A 22246-nucleotide genomic window follows, 5' to 3' on the forward strand; every position below is an offset into this window, starting at 1 on the left:
ATGAGCATAAGGACACAATAGTGACATTTGTAGACTCGCAAAAGCCTACGACTCGATAGACAGGAACACACTACTGAACATCCTACGCGAGAGGATTGGATTCTAAGACACATGCATTGGTGGGGGAAACACTGAAGGCTACAACCATTAGAGTAAGATACCGGAGTATGTTGTCAGACAGCTTCGAAATTAAGACAGGAGTCAGACAAGGGGATGGTCTGTTGCCAATATTATTTAACCTAGTTTCGGATAAAGTGGTGAAGCAGTGGAGACAGTTGAATAGAACCATGGGAATTGAAGGTGTACAGATTGGATATAAGATCAAACACAATGTCACAGTGGATTGCCTTGCCTTCACAGATGATATGGTATTGTTACATGAGAAGGAAGACGACGTGAAGTTGACACTAGCAAATCTAGACGAGACTGCAGCAAAGGTTGGTCTAAAAATAGCCTACAACAAGACGAAGGTAATGAATACGAAGACCGATTGGAATCTGAAAGGCCAAGTGGTAAAGAGAGTTGACAGCTTCCGGTACCTAGGTGAGAACATCACGCGTAAAGTACAAAGCAACAAAAGTACCACAGACAGAGCTCAACTGCTGCTGAAACTTCGATATGCAGCCATGACTATATATGGAAAGAAGAACCTCTCGAGGAACGCCAAACTGCGACGCTACATGATAACCATCAGGAATGCTGCATTATATGCAACTGAAACGCTAACACTGGGCAAGAGAGCATGCATACAATTGGAGAAGGAGGAAAGAAGAATCTTGTGACATATATGGGGCACCAAAAAGCAAGGTAAAATCTGGGTACACAGATCAAGGCAGGAACTGTATGAGAGAATAGAACCAATCTCAAGTGTGACAAGAAAGAGAAGGTTAGGATTTGTTGGACATCTCATGAGGATGGATGACAGTAGGTTGACGAAGAAGATCTGGAATGCAACCTGCTTAACTGGAAATAAGTGGATGAAGGAAGTCAGAGAAGATTGGGAGACTATTGGCATAAAGGAAAATTATCCACTGATGACAGTACAAGATAGGACCAAATACAGAAAGCTCGTGGAAGGTCACAGATGGATGGACACCAGGATCCAGATTCAGATCACGGAAGCAGAGAGAAAGAGGAGTGAGAGAATGAAGAGGTATTGGGAAGAAAGAAGACGTGCTGAAGAAGTCACTCGTGATCCTCAGGGATCGTAACGAACTTAATAATAGAATATCCATGTACATACATACATACATACATACATACATACATACATACATACATACATACATACATACATATCTCACGTCGTTCCGTCTATATGATGGGTCGGTGAATGAAGCTCATCCACCAACTTCTGTCTTTGTACTTTTCTTCTTCTCCAATGCTGTCCCAGTTCCCTCCTCATTGTTCAATGCCGTTTTTCATCATGCCTGTATATCACATTCTTGGCCGCCCTCTTGGTCTTGAATATTTTAACTGCAGATTTTTTCTGGGTATGTGATCAGAATCCATCCTTCGCATGCGACCGTACCACTTGAGTCTACGCAGAGTTATGTTATCCTGCATTCTGCCAACCTGAGCCTTGTCCCTGATGTTCTCATTACGAATTTTATCTCGTCTTGTTTTGCCAACCATCGCTCGGACGAATCTCATTTCAGCTGCCTGAATCCTTGCTTCATCCCTTTTCCTCATGGTCCAGGTCTCACTCCCATATGTCAAAATTGGCATGTAATAAGTCAGATAAATTGCTCACTTGCATTTCAATGGTACTTTTGGGTTCCATATTAGGTCTCAGACAACTCTATAGAATGTTCCTCCAGCTTAAATCCTGCTGGCAAGTTCCTCTTCAATGGAGTCTGTTGTTGATATCATGCTTCCTAGATATTTGAATTTGTTAGACATCTTGAGTTGTTTATCCTCTATTTCAATGCAACCTTCAGGTTGACCATTTCTCTGCATAACCAACACTTCACTTTTTTCCTGTCTAAATCTTAGACCGTACCCTTTAGCAGTTACTGTCCATGCATTGATCTGATCCTAAGTTCCTCCTTGGAACCTCCGCATATACAGATATCATCAGCAAATAGCATGACTTTCATTTTGTTGTCACTAACATTTTGTTATACTTGTTGTTGAATCTCATTCATCACAGTAATGAAGAGAAGAGGTGACAGAACTCCACGTTGTCTTAGGCCCATAGTTATTCTAAAGGGTTCCGTCATTCCTGATGGTGTTTTGACGAGACTACTGATGTCTTCATATAAATTCTCAATTCGCTTTATTATGTCATTATTGATTCCTTATTGATTGATTTTAAGAACATTGGTTAAAAAGACAAGAAGAGATAGTATTCAAAATATTAAAATCAGAGAAGAACTAAAAATAGAACCGTTAGTACAGAACATACAGAAAGCAAGACTGAGATGGTTTGGACATGAAAAAGAATGGGAAAGAAACGGGTAGCAAGAAGGGAATTGGAAAGAGAAGTTAAGGGAAAGAGACCAGTTGGAAGACCAAGAAGAAGGTGGATGGATCAGAAACTGGATTGGATGTGGCATAAGTAATGGAGCAGGAAAAATGGAAGGACAGAAAGGAGTGGAGGTGGCTTGTTAACCACACCCGGGCAACTGGAGTGGGACATTGAATTGATGATGGTGGTGGTGATGATGATGATGATGATGATGATGAATAGGGAACTAATTTTACTCTTGCTAAGCAGCCGATAACACAGTTTACACTGAGTTTCCTTCTGCACTTGGTGTACTATAAAATGCATGCCATTGATGCTTGTTCCATAGGAATGAATCCAAGACGTGATAAACGGCGAGTGGATCCAAATTACAGTAACCATAATAAAATATAAATACTGTATTTACTTGCCTCTAACACCCCCTAATTTTCAATTTCAAAAGTAGGGGAGGGCATAAGAGGTGAACATTTCATGTAAAATAGGTTAGGTTGGTGTGGTTCAAAAGCTGAAAACGGAACATTGAGCACTTGAATAGTTAAATCTGTACTTTTTTTTTTTTATTATTTTTTTTTTTTTTTCATACTCTCTGCATGCTCCACTACATGAGTAGTACTACATGCACTTACAATACATTTCCTTACAAATGCACAAAAATAAATTACATTTGAATAATTAAATTTCTAGATGACTGTTAATCTTACCAATATCAATCAATATCAGTCTTCCTTTTTCCTGAGAGCTTGAAAGTCCAGAGCATTAACAAATTTGGAAAATTCCTTGAAATACTTTTTTAATAGCACAGATTTCTGCACTGGCCAATTATCACCTCTATTAACACTATTTATCAAGAATTGCCTAATATTTTTCACTTCACTGCACTCGAAAATTATATGATCTATTGTCTGAGGGCTGCTGTTACAGGAACACTCGGAGTTACGTATAATTTTAAGTCTGCATAAGTACGAAGCAATATTTCCATGTCCAGTCAGTATTGTAGTCATATTTGGTGTTAAGTTGATTTTGGATTTTAATCTGCCTGCAACTGTTGGAAAGAATTCCTTTGTAAGTGTGCCTTTTGAAGTTTGTTCCCATTTTTGCTGCCATTCATGAATTGATTCTTCTCTTAGATTTTTCTTTAATGTAGAGATGGGTATTCTATCGAAACAGATTTCACTTAATTTTGCAGCCTCCTTTGCAATTTTATCAGCCAGTTCATTGCCTTCAACTCCTATATGTGCCTTAACCCATTCAAATTTTATTCTCCAATTATTTCTTTTTAGAATAGCTGTAGTCTTTCTTATATTCTCAATCAGTTGGTTATGATTTCTGAAGTCCGCAATGGAGTCAATTGCTATCTTACTATCTGTGTAAATAATTGCTTTCTTATCTTCATCATCCTCTGTCCTAGTAGTTACTAAGAATTCCAGAGATTTTAATATGGCTAATTGCTCCGCCTGATTATTCGAACAGTTGTCTTGCAATTTAAATTTCAATTGATCTATTAATTCATGAGATCTGTATATAGCTATGCCAGCTCCCACTCCTTCACTTTTGCTTCCATCTGTGTAAATTTTCCATGGGATATATTCATTTAATGCTATTCTTGGATCTTCGGTACCAGGAAACTTGGCTGGGTGGAGCCATCTCATAGGTTTTTCTGGGTGATCAATGACATAATTCATAGTTGTTTTGCCTGATTTGATATTGTATAGAGTAACAAACTCTCTAGCCTTGATATCTATTGGAGTAATTCCTGTGATGATGCACAGTGCCTCATGAGATACAGTACGGTACGATCTTGCTATTCTCGATAGAATAAGTCTTTGCACTCTCACGTATTTAATCAGATTGCATTTCTTTTCCAGCGATTCTATCCAGATCGGTGCAGCATATATCAGCATTGGTAATATTGCTCCTTTATATATTATTTCCAAAGCCTGGTGTTTTAGACCCCATCTTATTCTTGCCGATTTTGATAATGCGTTTATTAATTTAATACATTTTTCACTGACTTTATTGATATGGTCATTGAACTTGAAGCGAGAGTCTATAGTTATTCCTAGATATTCCATCTTGTCTACTTGTTCAAGACGTTTCCAATTCATAAAGATGTCAATTGTCTTCTTTGCTTTTCTTCTTCTTGAAATTAACATAACTTTTGACTTACTATCATTGAAACGGGTTTTGTTGTCTGCTGACCACTTAGTAACTTTCCGTAATTCCATATTCACAATATTTTCTGCTTCAATTTCAGTTTCAGCCCTGACTGCAATTATAAGGTCATCAGCAAATGCTATAGCTTTGGTGTTTTTCCCGTATTCCAAACTAAGCAGTGCATTATACTGTACATTCCAGTACCCCGGTCCACAGCATGAACCTTGAGGACATCCTTTATTAACTACTGTTTCGACTTGGATACTATTGGAATTCATGAATGCTGTTCTATCCTTAAAGTAGCTCTTAGTAAGGTAGTACAAATTTCTCGGGCATTTAAAATCTTTTAGGGCCTTTAGGACACATGGCCACCACGCAGAATCAAAAGCTCCTTTTACATCAAGACTAACAATGATGGTTATTTGACCATTTTTGAACGCTTCAGTTATAAATTCCTTAAGTGCCATAGCTGCATCGGTAGTACACTTTTGAGCAGTGAAGCCATATTGATTTTCGCTCAGTAGTTTACTGGTATGAAGGTAGTGATTAATTCTATTTATTAGAAGTTTCTCTAGTACTTTTCCCGCCACATTTAGCAGGCTTATTGGTCGGAATTTGGATGGATCCTGAAGCTTCTCTTTCCCTGGTTTTGTGATTGGTATGATTCTCGCATTTTTCCATCGCTTCGGGAAACAAGCATTCTTCAAGCAACCATTATATAAAGATGTCATAGTTTTAGGGATACTTTCATACGTCCACCATAATATTTTGCTCGTGATTCCATCTTCACCGGGTGTCTTTTTAAGACCTATATCTTTGATTGCAGATTTTATTTCTTCTTCTGTAAATTCCCAGTCATCCGGAGTGTCTATTGGTTCCTCTACTTCCTTCCTTATTTGCTTTTGCTGAACAGTATCTTCCATTTCGTCATCTTTCTGAACAAGATGGTTTAATATGCACTGCATCGTTTCCTTTAAATCTCTTGTGTAGCGACCTTCATTGTTCATAAGAGTTGATACAATCTGAGTGTTCTTTATTTTTCCTGATGCTGATTTATAGACTATGTCCCAGGGATTTGAAGATATATTACTACAGTATTCTTTCCAAGAGAGTATCTTTGCATTTCTTAATTTTGCTTGGTATTTAGCTTTTTCAGCAAAGTATTCAGTTTTGCGCTGATCTCGGAGGACATTGTTATTTAACGTTCTCTGGAATTTTCTTCTAAATGCATTTACTTTCTTCCGCATTATCGTAAGTTCTTCATTCCACCAAGGCACTGTTCTGTGTTTTGGGCTAACAGTTTTTTCAGATGGTCTACTAACTTTGAAAGCCTGCATACAAGCTTTTATTTGGGCAGTGGTAAATTTATTTACTATGCCCTCCATATCTTCAGAATTATTTATGTGCACTGATAGTCCATTGTCAAGATCATCAGTAAGTTCTTCATGTCTTGTTCCCCAGAACTGTCGTACTATTTCTTTCTTTAATATTTCTTGATATAATTCTCGATCCTCTTCTCTCGTTATATATTTTATACCAGTGAATGTGGTTTCAGTTGAATCAAAATAGAAGTTTTGTGCTACTGAGAACTGTAAGATTCTGTGATCTGAACAGCTCTCTTCTTCGCTTATTCTCCAGTTATATATTTCCTTAAGAAGTTTATTGTTGCTTATGGTCAAGTCCACGTTACTTTTCCCCCTACTACTTTGGAAAGTTGTTAAATTACTGCTTTCGTTATGTACAAACAGCTGATTTATTATAAGGAATTCCTCTAGATTCTTTCCCCTTTCATTGGTGAGTATATCGTGCCATGTTGTAGATCTGGAATTACTGTCCATTGCAATGAGTAGCCCTTGTCCACTTGTATACTTCAAGATGTTGTTGATTTTGTTAAGGTCCCTTTCTATTGTTACTTGACTATCAAAATACATGTTAACAGAATAAAATTTTAAACCCCTGTATGTTAATTCTACAACTACTGTGTCTTTGTCAGTCAATTCATTTATAAGTAGAGCATCTATTTGTGGGTTTGTCACTAACGTTACTGTTCGACACCGACCTTCACTTGCCGCAAACTTCCTGTATCTATTTGTGATACCAACAGGCCTATTGTTGATAATTCGTGGCTCTTGTATAAATACCACGTCTATTCCTTCACGTACTATCAGATTCATCAAGTTATCAGTTGCTGCTATCGAGTGTTGTAAATTTATCTGTAGGCAGTTGATATTATCATAATTATTTGAGTTTTTAAGACCTGCTAATTTCTTGGTGTTGGTTGCTGTATCCATATCAGTAGTCTGTATTCCGAATTTGCTTCATAATTGCAGCTTGCAAGCTTGGGCAATTCTTGTCAAGGGACGTGTGATTTATGCACGTTGTGTGATTTGGGTTATATTTATTATAGGTTAAGCAATTGATGCATTTGTATTCTTCTTCTGAAACGTTACATTCCTTTAAACTATGAGGGCCTGTACATATGGGGCAAGTTACTTCTCCTTTACAATCTGTATGTCTATGACTGTATTTACTACACTTAAAGCAACGATTAACTCGAAAATAATCTTCAACATTGCAAATCAACCATCCTATTTTCATCTTTATTGTCTGTATCAACCTTCGGGTTTGGGCGTTAACTTCAATCACCAGATTCCTGTTATTTCGCTTAGTGTTAAATATGAATTTTGGCGTGATCTTAACCTCTTCCGATTGTAATTCAGGGTTTTGATTTATTATTACATTATATGCGTTTTCCATTGTAATTTCTTCAGGAATATTATATATAACTAGTCGTGGCTGACGTAATTCCTGTACCTTAGCTTCCAGTTCTCTCCCACATTTTTCTTCTACAGATTTACTTATTTTCTCTATCTCTTCCTTACTACATGTTTCTATTAATATTCTTCCGTCTTTAAGAGTCTTGAATGCGCTGATACCGACTTTCATCTCAACTGGATTAAGGTTAGTTTTCAGAATAGTCTTAATTGTTTCCGGAGAATGATTTACTTTAGTCTTTACTGTAAGCTTAAACTTACTCTCTTTCCATTTATTAGCAACAACGTCTGCGAATGATTTCTTGTTTATGTCACCAGATGGACTCTTACTCACCCTGCTTGCATCAGCTGTGCTGTTAAAATCCTGTTTACGGCCGTGGCCTGTAGACTGCGCCACTTGTCCCACCATGCATGTGTCTAGTCTGTCGATCTTCTCTTTGACATTAATAACCTCTTTATGCAGTTCACTATTTTCACGTGTCAAATCGTCTACTCTCTTATTTAAATCAAAAAAGAGTTTTCTGATAGTACTTACTGATTCTAATATTGACGTCTTTGATTGCTTCTTTAAATTTTTATTTTCATCCACGACAACTAGGATACTTTCGAGAGCACTATCAACATCACGACTATCCTCTTCCGCCATCTTGATTATTATTAAATCTGTACTTTATGTATGCAAAATATGATATTGGCACATCGTGAACAGTTTTGTATCAACCCCTCAGAAGCTGATAAGTCACTTGGCGAAACACTGCACCTGCACCACAGCTGTACTGTACCACGTGGAGTTCAAGGATGAGCAGTGTCCGAAGTCCTGCGATGAAGCAGTGAAATCATGTCTCTTTGTTGGTATATGATGGAAGCCACTGGCACAATGATGTCCTGCTCACTAAATCCAATCCACTTCAGTGCATAAAGCATTTTGACCAACCTCTGCTTGCTTGAAAATCCTTCCCCGCAATACCAAGATTTGGTGGTATTTCATGCATATCATTTTGTGATTTACAGCATTGCTGTTGTCTCTTGCTTCTCAAACACACTCCAGAACTTTTTTAAGTCCACATTTCCTTCATATTTATGACACGCCACTCTTATTCCACTTTCTGCAGCATATTCTAACACATTTAACTTGAAGGATGTCGTAGAACTTGTTCTCTACCTCATTTTTACTTCTGCTTATCTACTGGATGCTTCACAATTACACACTACACATGGAGCTCAGAAGCTGAAAGGGAGAGGGAGAGAGAAGTGTGGGTCTTACTGAAATGTTGCACTTGCTGCCTGGTCACTTGAAAAAAAATTTTGATTGTTTTTCCAATTCTTTTTTTTTTTTTTTTCAATTAATTTTTTCCGTTACTAGTCAAAAAATAAGGGTGGGTTATGTTATAGTTGAGCGGGTATTATAGGCAAGTATATACAGTAATGAGATGTGCATCAAGATGGCAAGAATAATTCAACTTACATGGAGATTCATTGCTTTGTCAGGTCAGGAAAGACTCTGCTACCGTTTGCGACAGTAGACACATAAACTCACCAGCTGTTGCCTTGCAGTGAGTCAGGGGACTGCCAAAGGTTAAGGGAGACAATCCCTGACAGAAAATCCTTAAAAACGTTAGACCTAGCAAGTCAGAGGAAGAGAGAAATTTTAATTGCTTTCAAAACCAAAGGAAGCCTTGGATTGTTAAACAAACCTAATAAGGACGCAAGTTCTCCTGGTATTGATATTTATGACAGCTCAACACTTGATGGTCCATCAAGATCCAGCAAGAGAACTGAAATCTACAAGATAACAACCACAATCAGAGTAGCAACTCTGAATATCATTACTTTGACAGGGAAAATAGAAGTGTGTGTTGATTTAATGAAAATGAGGAATATTAATGTATTAGGACTGAGTGAAACCAAGTGGAAATTACAAGGGTCAAAAGAACTCGGAGAAGGTTACCATCCATATTGGTCTGGATGAAGTTCAGCTAAGAATGGAGTGAGTGTTACAGTGGACCATTCAATGAAACAGCAGTTATCCAAGTCAATCTAAAATTAAACCCTACCCAGAACATTAGTATTATTCATTGCTATGCCCTGCAAGTGGGTTGTGATAGTTCAGAGAAAGACCTATATGAAGAATCCTTGGAAGAGCAAGTTAGAGGTGAAGGAACCATTGTTACTGGTGACATGAATGCCCAAGTAGGGTCTGATAGTCAAGGTTATGAGAGCATTATGGGCACATGGATGGAGACCAAGGAACACTGAGGGAAGCAGAGTCCTGGATTTCTGTCTGAGAAATAACATAGTTATTGGCAGGGGTCGAAAAATACCGGGCGCCCAGTCGCCATGGCACCTGAAATTTTTTATCTGGCGCCTGAATTTTGAAATTCGGTTTTGAAAATTTATTTTCCGAAATCCGGAGTTCCTTTACATTTACGTCCCCACCACTTTGTAAAGTAACCATTCGTAACTTATAGTGTTTCTCGTGTTTACTGTAGCTGATATATTATAATATCTGCAATAAACATTTTCACTGCTTTTGGCAGTCTTGAAATTCTGTAATTGGCGCTTCGTACTTTGGAACTTGACGTTTCAGTTCTGCGTGAGAGCTGCCTCACGATCATGAGAGACATCGTTGTAACCCGTCAAACAAGTAGCTTTTCATGGGGACATATGGAGAAATGCAGAGAACTACTACATTAAATAATTCCGTGAACATCACATTACCGCCTTCGTTCCCGTGACTTCCGCCTAGCGACTGACACTCAGGAGCCGTCTCGGCTATATTAGTTGTTACTCAGCTCATAGAGCCGAACGCATCGTGTTGTCACTAGTTCCACTCACCTTTGATTATTTGAGAATCTGTATTATTGAATTATAAAAGAGCAATGAATGACTTCGTGTGCCCAGTATGTTCTACCGGTACATCCTTTAATTATAGACAGACTAGACTTTCTTTCCTTTCTTGTAGTGTTTGCTTTCCCGAAGATGCCGCGCAACAATATGCTTTCTCTCAACCTGTAGCTTGCGGTAGTCTGATGAAGTTTGTTAAAACGAGGACTTTATTTCATTTTTGAGAATTCTTGCGTGAAATTATTAATGAAGCTAGTGTATTATTTAATTCTAAAGTAGTCGTGAATAACTTGGTGTGATCAACATGTGTTGTACATGCTTTAATTATAGAAAATTGAATCGTCATTTTAAGATGAAACATTCCAGCAGTGATATTTACATGTAACTTCTGCTTCTACAATATTATATGGGCTTCCACCATAACGATATGATAATGTGAATATTTGTAATATTTCTAATAATATTAGCCACTTATTTTCTGTTTAGGATGTTAGAAATGATGCATGTGTACGAAGTAGCATTAGAACTGATAATAAACTGGGCACGCAGTAGCATTGACAGCGTGAGCCTACAGTATAATTATGTTCCCAATAGTCCTTAATACTCTGAGCTCAAGGAAAGTTAAAAACCTTAGTTTCGAAAAGGTCAAGCAAAGGGAGGGTGTATGTAAATATCCTGCCACGACGACAATGCACGATTTTAGCCGATGACGGCTCCTGAATGTCAGGCGCTAGAACAAAAGTGACTAGAATAGCCAACCTAGCCGTTCCTAAACTATTGTCGTCAAAGCAGTGCTGATAAATTCCCGTGGAATTCATTCTTTGCATTTAAAACATACAGAATGACGGTTTATCAATTCTTGCATTTTCACTGAACATTATTTTCACTTTTAATTTAATTACAGCATATTTGTATTGAACGGTTTGCACTTTGGAAAATAATACGGTTGTTTTCATTCCTGTGCGGCGGCGGAAAATTGGCAGCGTTGCATCAGACATCGAAGCCCGCAAACTCGTAAGCCATTTAACTCTGGTGATTTCTTGTAGTCTATTACGTGTTTTACGTTTCTGTGTTATACTTCAGAAAATTGGAAAAATGAAACGAACAAAGCCGCACAAGTAGGCCTGTAAATGTAACACAAAGTGATACAGAAGTGAGTAAATGTGAGAAAACACTTGATGGAAGTGCCAATTGTAGTGTTCAGGACGACAATGACCAGAGTGAAATTTATGGTGTTCAAAACAATGATAAGTCAAACATTAAAAATACGTCAAAATTTCAGTCAGGCAAACGGAAATTTCAGCAATCGTGCCTTGAATTACTACCGTGGCTGCGTTATGAGGAAGGAATTGCGAAGTGTGAATTATGCAGTAAATTTTCTAGTATTGCCGACCAAAATTTTAAAGTTGTATCCAGATTTTCAGGACCATTTAAACTGGAAACTTTTAAAAAACACGAAAAATCCTATCCTCACTCGAAGTGTCAGGAGGCTGAAAGTTTCAAGAAAAATCCCGAATGTGCACCCTTAGCTAAGTGTGTAAAGAAAATGGATGCTAATATGTTACAGCATATGAACGCATTGTTCATGGCATCTTACCATATTACAAAAAATAACAGACCCTACACTGATTTTGAAAGTTTGGTTGCATTGTTGAGCAAGTTGAATGTTACTGATTCTGAGAAGTATGTGAATGATAAACAATGCAGAGAATTTATTTCGTACATTGCCTCAGATCTTCGTGAAGATTTGGTATGTGAAATTAAGGAAAGTTCATGTGTCAGTATCTTACTCGATGGATCAACAGATAAATCTGATGATGAGGAGCACATACTTTACGTTCGTTTTTTAAAAGAAAATAAGGTGAAGGAGACATTTCCTTCTATTGTGTCATTGGAGGATGCAACAAGTGATGGCTATATGGTAGCTCTGGAAACAGAATTGCTTCAGTTAGGGCTTGAAGAACTCTTCACAGGTACAAAACTAATCGGCATAGGAACTGATGGAGCACCATGTATGATTGGTGTTCGTAATGGTTTGGTAACAAAAATATCTGAAAAACTTGAGAACTTGGTAAACGTTCATTGTGTTGCACATCAACTCCAACTCACCGTTCTTCACGCACTGAAAAATGTGAAACTTAAAATCATTGATGAAATTGATTCTATACTCAGGAAACTATACAAGTTTTATCGACATTTGCCGAAACGACTTCGCGAACTGAAGAACATTTCGGAGTTACTGGAGTGTGAAATATCTAAATTGCAGTACTTACACCAAGTTAGATGGGTAGCAAGCAAATTAAATGCTTTGCATGCAGTTGTCAAAGACTGGGAATGCCTAGTGGTGCATTTAGAGAATATTTCTGAAAGGAAAGGTGAAGAAGGAATCATAGCTAAAGGTCTTCTAAAGAAGATCAAGGACTTCAAATTTGTCATCACAATTCACTTCTTGTATGATTATCTGAGTACAGTCAAAAGAATTTCACTTGTATTTCAGAGGCATGATCTGATTTTAAGTCAGATAAGAGTGCATGTAAATAATGCAATTAATTCATTGCAGCAACTTCAGAACACCAAGGGCCCAATGGAAGAAAAATTTGTTTCTGCTACAACACTTTCAGGAGTTTTCAATGGAATACAGTTATCAGGTGTGTCAGATAAGAATTTCACGACAGACAGGGAACATATTTTGGCAAGTGGGATTAACTTTCTGAAAGACACATTTCTTCAAAATGAAGATATTCAAAGTGCCACTGGTGTTTTTGACACATATTTCTGGCCTTCAGGAAAACAATTGAAAAATGATGGCAACAGTGAAATACAGCTTCTTGCCACTCATTTTTCAAAACACCTTCAAATTGAGGAGAACAACGTAGAAAACATACTGAGCGAGTGGTACGAGTTCAAAATAGTCGGAAAAGATCTTCCACTGAGTGATCTACTTGAAAAATCGCGGACTATGAAAGGACGATTTCCGATTTTAGGAAAGCTCCTCAGTATAGTGGCAACAATTCCTGTATCGACCTCATCATGTGAGCGAGGGTTCAGTACAATGAATATAATTAAACACAAACTGCGAACCAAGCTTGCTGTGAAGAACTAAAGTGATCTCATGATGATATCTTTGAATGGACCATCTATAAAGGACTTTGATGCAACAAAATGTATTGATCGTTGGTATTTTGGTGGGAAATCAAACAGGCACATGTAGTATAATTTCAAAAGATGCTGACCTTGAAGGCGACTGGTGACTATTTGGGTTAGTATTTCTTAAAATATAAACTGTTTCTATTCCATTCTTATTAACCGATGTTCTTAAAAATTTCATTTCATTTCCCTATTGACAGAATTAATTTACTTCAGAGATGCTTCAGATAAGCTGCATTATCCAACTGAAGAATTAGCGTGTGTAATAACCATAATTTTCCAATTCGTAGATGAAGCTGCAAAGATTGTCTACCAGAGAACATGAAAGTTTGACTGAAATACTGTTCTGCCTGCATTGAAAAAATCCCCTTTACTAATACATACCTCACCTTCTGACAGCAGTCATAACGAACAGTTAAGCAAACTGATTTGTGAAATAGCAAGAGGATCTTTCTTGAAACAACTGCTTGCAGAACAACCGCACTATCTGGAACATGGTAAGTGCCAAAATGGAAAACCTCTAATTTGGAAGACATTATGAGTTTAAGCTGCCTACAGCAAACACAAATACAGCGAAGGACATCCTTGCAGCACTCCAAGGTTAGTAGTGGACGAATGTAACACTACTTCAGGTACAAGGTTCCGACTGAGATGACGAGGCGTTATAAGCGTAGCAGTAGTATCAACCTGTGACAAGTTTGTGTAAATCTAATTGACTGAAGGCAGAGCTCACCATGTCCAATTTATTCTTGTTGAGATTTATGTGCCTCTGGAACACCTGGCGTAGCCCTTTGTTACTGAAGATCCCACTGTTGAGGACATCCTGAGTGATTTCATGAATAAACTGAATGTAGAGAGCCTCTTCTTTCCTGTAACAGAACATCCATCAATTTACACTTTTATCACAGTACTGAAATTTACAACGGAAAGATGGTGATGTGTACATAATAAAGTCATTGCTAGGCCGTTATTGATGGATACGACTTACTTTTTACAAGTTTTTAATTTATTCTTCCACCCAATCAGTCATCATCATCACCACTGTACAGTTCCAGTTTCCTGGGTACTGTAAACGAGCCTCTTCCACTTCTTCCTGTCCATATACAACTTGTCACGGAGAACATCATCCACTGTCCATCCTTTGGCAACTAGATCAACCTTGATCATGTCCATCCATCGGGTTTTAGGTCTTCCTGCAGCTCTTTCCCCTCCATCTGTCTTTCCAAATTTATTCTGGCTGTTCTTGTAGGCTTCATCATCATCACATGCCCGTACCACCATAGTCTGGATGTGCCGTTTCTGTCTAATAGGGATGTCTTTATTCTGCCTTCCTTCCTCACCTCCTAATTTCTTAACTTGTCCATCTTGGTCTTCTGGATGGTGGATCTAAGAAATTTTATCTCTGATACTTGCAGTCTTGACGAATCTCTTTTTGTGAGGGTGCACACTTCAATACCATAAGTCAATATTGGTATGAAATAGCTGTTAAATATCATCAGTCTGGCCAGTTTTGAAATTATGCCATCCCATAAAAGTGTTCTTACTTGTTGGTAGAATTCTGATACCTTTTGCACTCTGTTTGTAATTTCATTTCTGACCAAATTATCACTGGAGATTACACTTCCAAGGTAAGGAAAACTATCCACACACTCTACCTGGTGGTCTCCTAGTCTTACACTTGCTGGACGCCCTTCTCTGCTGACTGCCATCACCAATGCTTGGTCATGCTGATGGTGAGGTTATATTCTGGATCTGGGATTTCCATGTGTTGAGTCTGGTCTGTACTTCCTCTTCTGTTTCACCCCAAATCATGATATCATCAGCAAAGGCACTGAATTCAGTTCACCTAACTTTTCCTTGACGTTCATTATGTTGTTCATAACAGTGATGAACAGCAGTGGGAGCAGTGAACTCCACTCTTGGTCTCAAACCATGATGATCGATTTTCCCCAATTTGTACACAGCTACTACAATCTTTGTACAACATCTGAATTTTCCTTACCAGTCCTTCAGGCACATTTCTTTTCCTCAGGCACTCCCAGATCTTATCTATATAAAATTATCATAGGCCTTTTCTATATCCAGGAATACAATGACCAGGTTCTTGCCTTTCTCCCAATACTTTTCCATCAGCATGTGGGTGCTAAATATTAGATCAATTGTTGATCTGTTACTTCTGAATCCATATTGCTCCTCCTCTAACTGTGGTTCAATGATGGTTCTCAATCTCCTTTCTATGATCTTCTCCAGAATTTTTAGCCCATGAAACAGCAGGGTTATTCCTCTATAGTTGGTAGGTTTCCATCTGCTGCCTTTCTTAAACAGGGGAATTATAACACCTTTCCTCCAATCTGCAGGTATTTTGTTGTCTGTCCATACAGCATTTAGTACTCTGTGCAGCCATTGTATAGCCTGGATGCCTGCTGGCTTTATCATGTCCGCATTCACTTCATCTGCACCTGAAGATTTTCCTTTAGGTATAGATTTTAAGGCTGTCTCAGTTTCTGTCCAGGCGATGGGAGGTTCTTCATTGTAGGCTTGGATTTCCAGTTCTGTATTTTTTTCTTGAGCAGGTCTATTCAGCAGGTGGTCAAAATGGTTCTTCAGGACTTCTCTTATGTCACTTTCTGCCCTAACCAGATTTCCATTTTCATCTTCAAGTGCTTTTATGGAATTCATTGGCTTCCTTTTACCTCTGTTAACACTATACAGTAGTTTCTTATTGCCTCAGCTGTCTTCCTCCAGTTTCTGAGTGAAGATATTCCATGCCTTGTTCTTCTCTTCTGTAACTGTTCTTTTAATGTCCCGTTTCTTGTTTTGGTATAATTGTTTGAGGTTTCTGATCTTTGCCTTGTCTCTGGGTAAGATTCGTTTTTTTTCTTTCTTTCCTTCTCCAATCCCTTTCTTTCTCCAAGAGATTTTTTTTCCTGATTGCTGCTCTCCCTCTTTCATTCAACCAAGGTGTTTCCTTCTCCCTTGTTTTCATACTTGTCTTTCCACAAACTTCAGTTGCTTTCTTAACCAATGTATCCCTTAGTCTGGTCCATTCTGCCTCTCCAATTTTTCTTTCATCTTTTGGTAACAGGGCTTTTAACCAGTTCTGATACTCAGTTCTCTTATCTGTTTTCTGGAGATCCCATACTTTGATTTTTGGCATTTTCCTGTTCTGTACTTTTGGCAAATAGAAGTTTCTCAGGTCCGCTACTAATAGACGGTGGTCACTGTCAAGGCTCTTGCTGGGTATTACTCTGACATCTGTTACCATTCTGCTCCTTTCTTCATCTGAGATGACATAATCAATTACATTCTTTTGTAGTCCATCCCAACTGTATCGTATTATCTTATGGCCCTGTCTCTTCCTGAATCAATTATTTTTCACCATCAACCCATTCCTCATACAGAAGTTAAGGAGATGCTCACCTTCTATATTTCTTCCACCATATCTATGAGTTCCCATTACGTTCTCATATCCTGTTCTATCTGTCCTAATCTGTGCAGTCAGATCTCCTATAATGATTACTCTCTCTTTACTAGTAACTTTTTCCAATTATTCTTATCCTCTTGACAAGATCCAGTTTGAGGTGCATACACCTGTACCAAAATTAGTTTTCCTTTCCCTAAATGCACAATCACCTTTATTATTCTCTCACTAACATACTGAATGTCAGCGACTCCTTCTAGATCTTTACTCATGATGAAACCAACACCGTTCCTCCTCTCTTTGTCATTTCCATGCCAATACAGTGTATACTGTTTTCTTAATTTCTTCATTCCTTTCCCTCTCCATTTCCTCCTTTCCACGAGTTCCACTAGTTCTTCACATTTTCCTGTGAGACTGAGTAAGTTGATGGTCCCAATCCGTGTTAGTCTTCTCGAGGATTTTTGCATTTTTGCAAGACTCTGTCTATCATCAGGCCATAAACCATCATCCCTGACATGAGCCTGCTCATGCTGGTGTCTTAATTTAGTTATTAATGCATTCCAAGGCTCTTATGTGTTTTGAAGCAAATACAAATAAGCTCTTTTACTGGCTTGCTAGGCCTAACGTAATTGAGAATTTTCTTTTGGGGTTTACTCCCTTAGCCTTTGAGGATCCCTCCTCATTCCACAAGGCAGCGGGTTCGATCTGTACTATGTTCAGAGGAATGGGTTGCTTCCTCCGCCAGCTCCACCATACCGAATCATATTCTCCGCTTTTGCTGCCGTTAAGGTCTTCAGTCGTTACTCTGAGCTGGGACCCTTTACCAGATGTTCCACACCGGGTCAGTGTGCTCTGGGCTCACATAGGCAGGGGTGCTACTCACTGGGCAGGGTTGCCTCTAAGAGGGTCCCTAACTCTTACCAAAACCTAATCAATACATAGTTTATATCATCAAATAGTACTAGTTTTGGCTGTTCATCGTGTTGTAACCACAAAGATGCACACAGGAGATGCTATCAATTGTGTACACTGTTTTATTTACACACACACACGCATGCACACGCACACACACGCATGCACACACACACACACACACACACACACACACACACACACACTAATAAACTGCTGTCTTGGACAAAACACTGCTATGAAGAAGAAAAAAAGAGGAAGACTGCTCCATTAGCATGTCAACCAATTACCAATACAACAGAATCACAACATGAATTCACATACTTGATTAACGACTTGCACTCACAACTCTTGCTAAACAACTACCACTCAACCCTCAAGACTGCCTCTTTATATACATTACCTGGCCAGGCTTCTAGAAGAAGTAAGACGCAACACGTTTTCTCGTAATTTCTAGAGTCTCCAATAGCCTATTTACAATGAGAGGAATTTTCTCTACAATTCTAGTGACAAGATGCATTGTTCTGGACTATCACCGTGTGTTGCACAACATTACGCTGGATTTACACATCATATTTACACATGATAATAAATGATATACTGTTAATTACGTGTTCTTGCATTAAATAAACTCTTATTAATATACATACAGCAGATCTATCATGTCACAACCACGATTTATAGGAAATAAAGCCTGTACATAACTACGTAAATAATAATAATGAAGTTTAATATTTTCATTATTTACCCATGGGTTGATGCAAGTGTAATGGACTAGTATAACTTGGAAACAATTCTCTCTTATTATTATTATTATTATTATTATTATTATTATTATTATTATTATTATTAATATTATTATTAATATCATCAATATGACATGTGAGGTGTGGCTATGAAATTGTTTATGTCTATTAGTATTAGCATTATCTGTATTTTTATTGTTTATGTAGTTACATCCAGACTTTATTTTGTATAAATTGTGGTCTTATTATTTGTGTGTTGTATGTGAGGTTATGTCATGGAACATCTGCTGTATGTACATTAATATGAGTTTATTTAAAGTTAGAAAACGTAATTAATAGTATATACTGTATTTACACGAATAATCCCCGCACTCTAATTTTAGAAACGACCATTTTGAAAAAACGAAATGAACTAAAATCCTTCCATTGAAAGAGTAACGTAGGCATAAATAAACATTTCATATCCTCCTCGAGTTCCACGTGGTATTTACGCAAATATGAACATGATGGATACAGCTACTTTGCTTGAACATATCTGAGATGATAAAAATGCATTATCACTGCTATAAAATATATTTGCCATGAAAATGAGCAAGTAGGCCTTCTTACGTGACAGATATTTCATTAATCTGAACGTGCAATAAACGGGGATTATTCGCACGTTCCGGAAGACGCATTCTATTGAGATGCCGAGGAAATTCAATATATTACTCTGTAAAATACTACTTTTTAAAAATGTAAAGGCAGTTTTGAATTAAAAGTCTGAATTGTTTTCCGTTTAAATAGGACATTTAGGGGTAGTTTTCTTCCACTTGCAGTTATACAAAGCACAACTGTACACTCTACATCGAAAACTACTTGAACCAGGAGCGTGTTGCCAACCTCGACGCAAATAAAACCCGCACCCCAATTTCGGGCCTCAAATTTAAAAAAAAATATGCGGGGATTATTTGCATAAATACGGTAATTTATTAGGCCTATTACCTGTATATGATGTATAATCCAATGCAATGTTGTGTAACACAGTGTAATAGTCGAGAACAACGCAATGTGCAACTGGAATTGTGTACAAAATTCCTTTCATTGTAAATAGGCTATTGGAGACTCACGAAATTATGGGAAAACATGTTGTATCATATTCTTCTAGAAGCCTGGCCAGGCAATGTATATAAAGAGGTAGTCTTAAGGGTTGAGTGGGAGTTGTTTAACAAGAGTTGCGAGTGCAAGTCGTTAACCGAGTATGTGAATTCATGTTGTGATTGCTAGTACGATAACATGCTATTGTGGCACTCTCATTATTATTATTATTATTATTATTATTATTATTATTATTATTATTATTATTATTATTATTATTATTATTATTATTATTCGTAACAGTGTTTTGTTCAAGAGCATAGTAGTCAAGTGTTCAAGATGGCAGTTTTATTAGTGTGTGTGTGTAGAATATGTATATATAATCTATAATTATAAAAGGAATGTTTGTCTGTCTCTGTCTGTCTGTGCGCGATGCACAGCAAAATCTACAGCATGCAGAGATCTGAAATTTTGAACATATGTAGATGGAAAGGGGTCTGAATGCACCTCGAAGCCAGAATTTTCATTTTCGCTTTCGTTGGTGAGTTATGAACGAAAAACCATTGGAAAACGTGCATTGGGATATGACAATCCATGTGCTGTCACCAAGATTAAATGCATAAAGTCGCTGTCGCTAGACAACGTACATAAGCTAGGTAGAGAACACAATATTCAAGGAGCCATTTTACGTCCAGGGCATAGGAAACCGTTTTTGGTGTGAGGGCATATGACGCTGTTGATGCTTTGCAATGAATACGGCTCTGAAACTGATGACGAATATTATTGAAGCCACCATCATTACTGAGCATGCTGCGGGCGAAGTAGTATTCCACGGACTCTAAGTCCATTGAGTAGGAAGCCATTTTCGGTCCACGACACGAGGAGCCATCAGCCTGTAATATTCGGAAGTGTTTGGGTGTATGTGTGCGAAACCCCGTCAAATCTACGGCACACAGAGATCTGAAATTTTGACATAGGACAATCGCTTAAAGTTGTAGGACTCCATCTTCAAAAACGGTACTTTTGCCATTGTCAACTGTACGTGGATTGTTCAAGAGTTCCAAAGGCACACAATACAGTATACAGTATACATCTTACCTCCAAATGGAAGGACATTAATATAGTTTATTCCAAAGCTCTATAAGGAGACAATATATTATGTATTATATACCATGGTCTTTTACATGGTTTTAATATTATTTGTACCATCCATCAACCCAGTATCTTAAGCACTGGAAGTAACAATATAATAAAAATATAATAATGTATTTCATGCAATTTACATAAAAACTATGTGAGTTAATAAATATAATGTTTTAATTTGCTTTTAAATAAATAGTTTAGAAACATCTAACAGTTGAATTAATAAACGCGGGTAAAGCTGAGGACACATGCTAGTTTGTAAATAAAATAGTGTACACAATTGACAGCATTTTGTGTGTGCGTCTTTGTGGTAACAACTTGGTTAGAGAATTGTTTCCGAATTGTTTCCAACTTATACCAGTCCATTACACTTGCATCAATTGCAGCCACCCTCAGCTATTCATCATAAATTATTAGAAGGATGCAGTATCATTAAAATCAAATGATGTTGAATCCCATAAGTTAAAATTACAAAATATAAAAACAAATACACATACACACACATTTAAAAAGTTCAAACATTGAACAATTGGAGTAACGGTCTTGTGGATTTGAGTTCCAAAATGAGCCTATACTTGGTCACAGAATTCATGTAACTTGATATTTAAAGATAATTCAGTGTAGCTGCATTCAAAATCGACACTTAATCAAAAGAAAGTGGCATAAAATGTAATTGTCTAATAATCCTGCAAGAGAATCACTATAAAAGTATGAATGTTAAAAAAAAGACTATAATTTTTTAAAATGAAATTATCACAGTATTGATACAGGAAAAATCTATTAATTGTTGAGGAACATGCTGACTACTGTATACATAAAAGGTTCAATCTTCTAATGAAGGATATCCCGATGTTTTGAAAAGCAAGTCATATCTATCCATAAGGGTGTTAATGGGGGATATCCTTCGAGGTTGCTGTGGGAACACCTAACACAACTGTCAGACTTTTGAGCTTCCGATACTGTAGACCTTCACATTTACATACCTGCCAACTTTTAGAAATCAAAAATAGGAAGATTTTTAATTCTTGGATTTCATCACATATATTGCACCATGGTCTAGGTGGAAAAAAAAAAAAAAAAAAAAAAAAAAAACGGTCAGGATAAAAGACATACATATCTACAGTTACAATTCAAATTGACCATTAAATTTAAAATCTTAAACTAAGAAAATACAAAATGGTTACAAGAAAATGTACCTAATCGTTCTCATTTATGACACATACGAATAATAATATTTATGTCACACCAGCACATGCAACAAAATGCATAATAGAGTCCTTTATTAGTCAGTAAAATAAAAGGTAATTTATAGGTATCTCTGAACACTTGGAGATAACGTTTGTTATATTTTTTGGCCATAACGAGAAGAGAAAATACCAGAAACTGTCACCGACACAACTCCATGAAATACATTCAACTAATTAAAATTATGCACTGAAATACGCGAAACTACACATACAAAACAATTAAATTTGTCCCATACATTATTAATACACGATTTTGACATTTTAATTTAGAAGTAGCCTACCTATCACATTCCGGGAATAGTGAAGTTTAC

General features: G+C 37.3%; 1 protein-coding gene across 4 annotated transcripts in view; it reads right to left on the reverse strand.

The window, feature by feature from the left end:
- Positions 1-22246, reverse strand: part of LOC136857427 (serine-rich adhesin for platelets) — a 244989-nt gene that overhangs the window by 21575 nt on the left and 201168 nt on the right. For all 4 annotated transcript variants that reach the window (XM_067136082.2, XM_067136080.2, XM_067136081.2 and 1 more), the window contains one exon: positions 14123-14258. In XM_067136082.2, the coding sequence (XP_066992183.2) occupies positions 14123-14258 (136 nt within the window). The remainder of the gene's footprint in view (positions 1-14122; positions 14259-22246) is intronic.

Source organism: Anabrus simplex, chromosome 1 (assembly GCF_040414725.1).
Source record: "Anabrus simplex isolate iqAnaSimp1 chromosome 1, ASM4041472v1, whole genome shotgun sequence".
NCBI classification, from domain to species: Eukaryota; Metazoa; Arthropoda; class Insecta; order Orthoptera; family Tettigoniidae; genus Anabrus; species Anabrus simplex.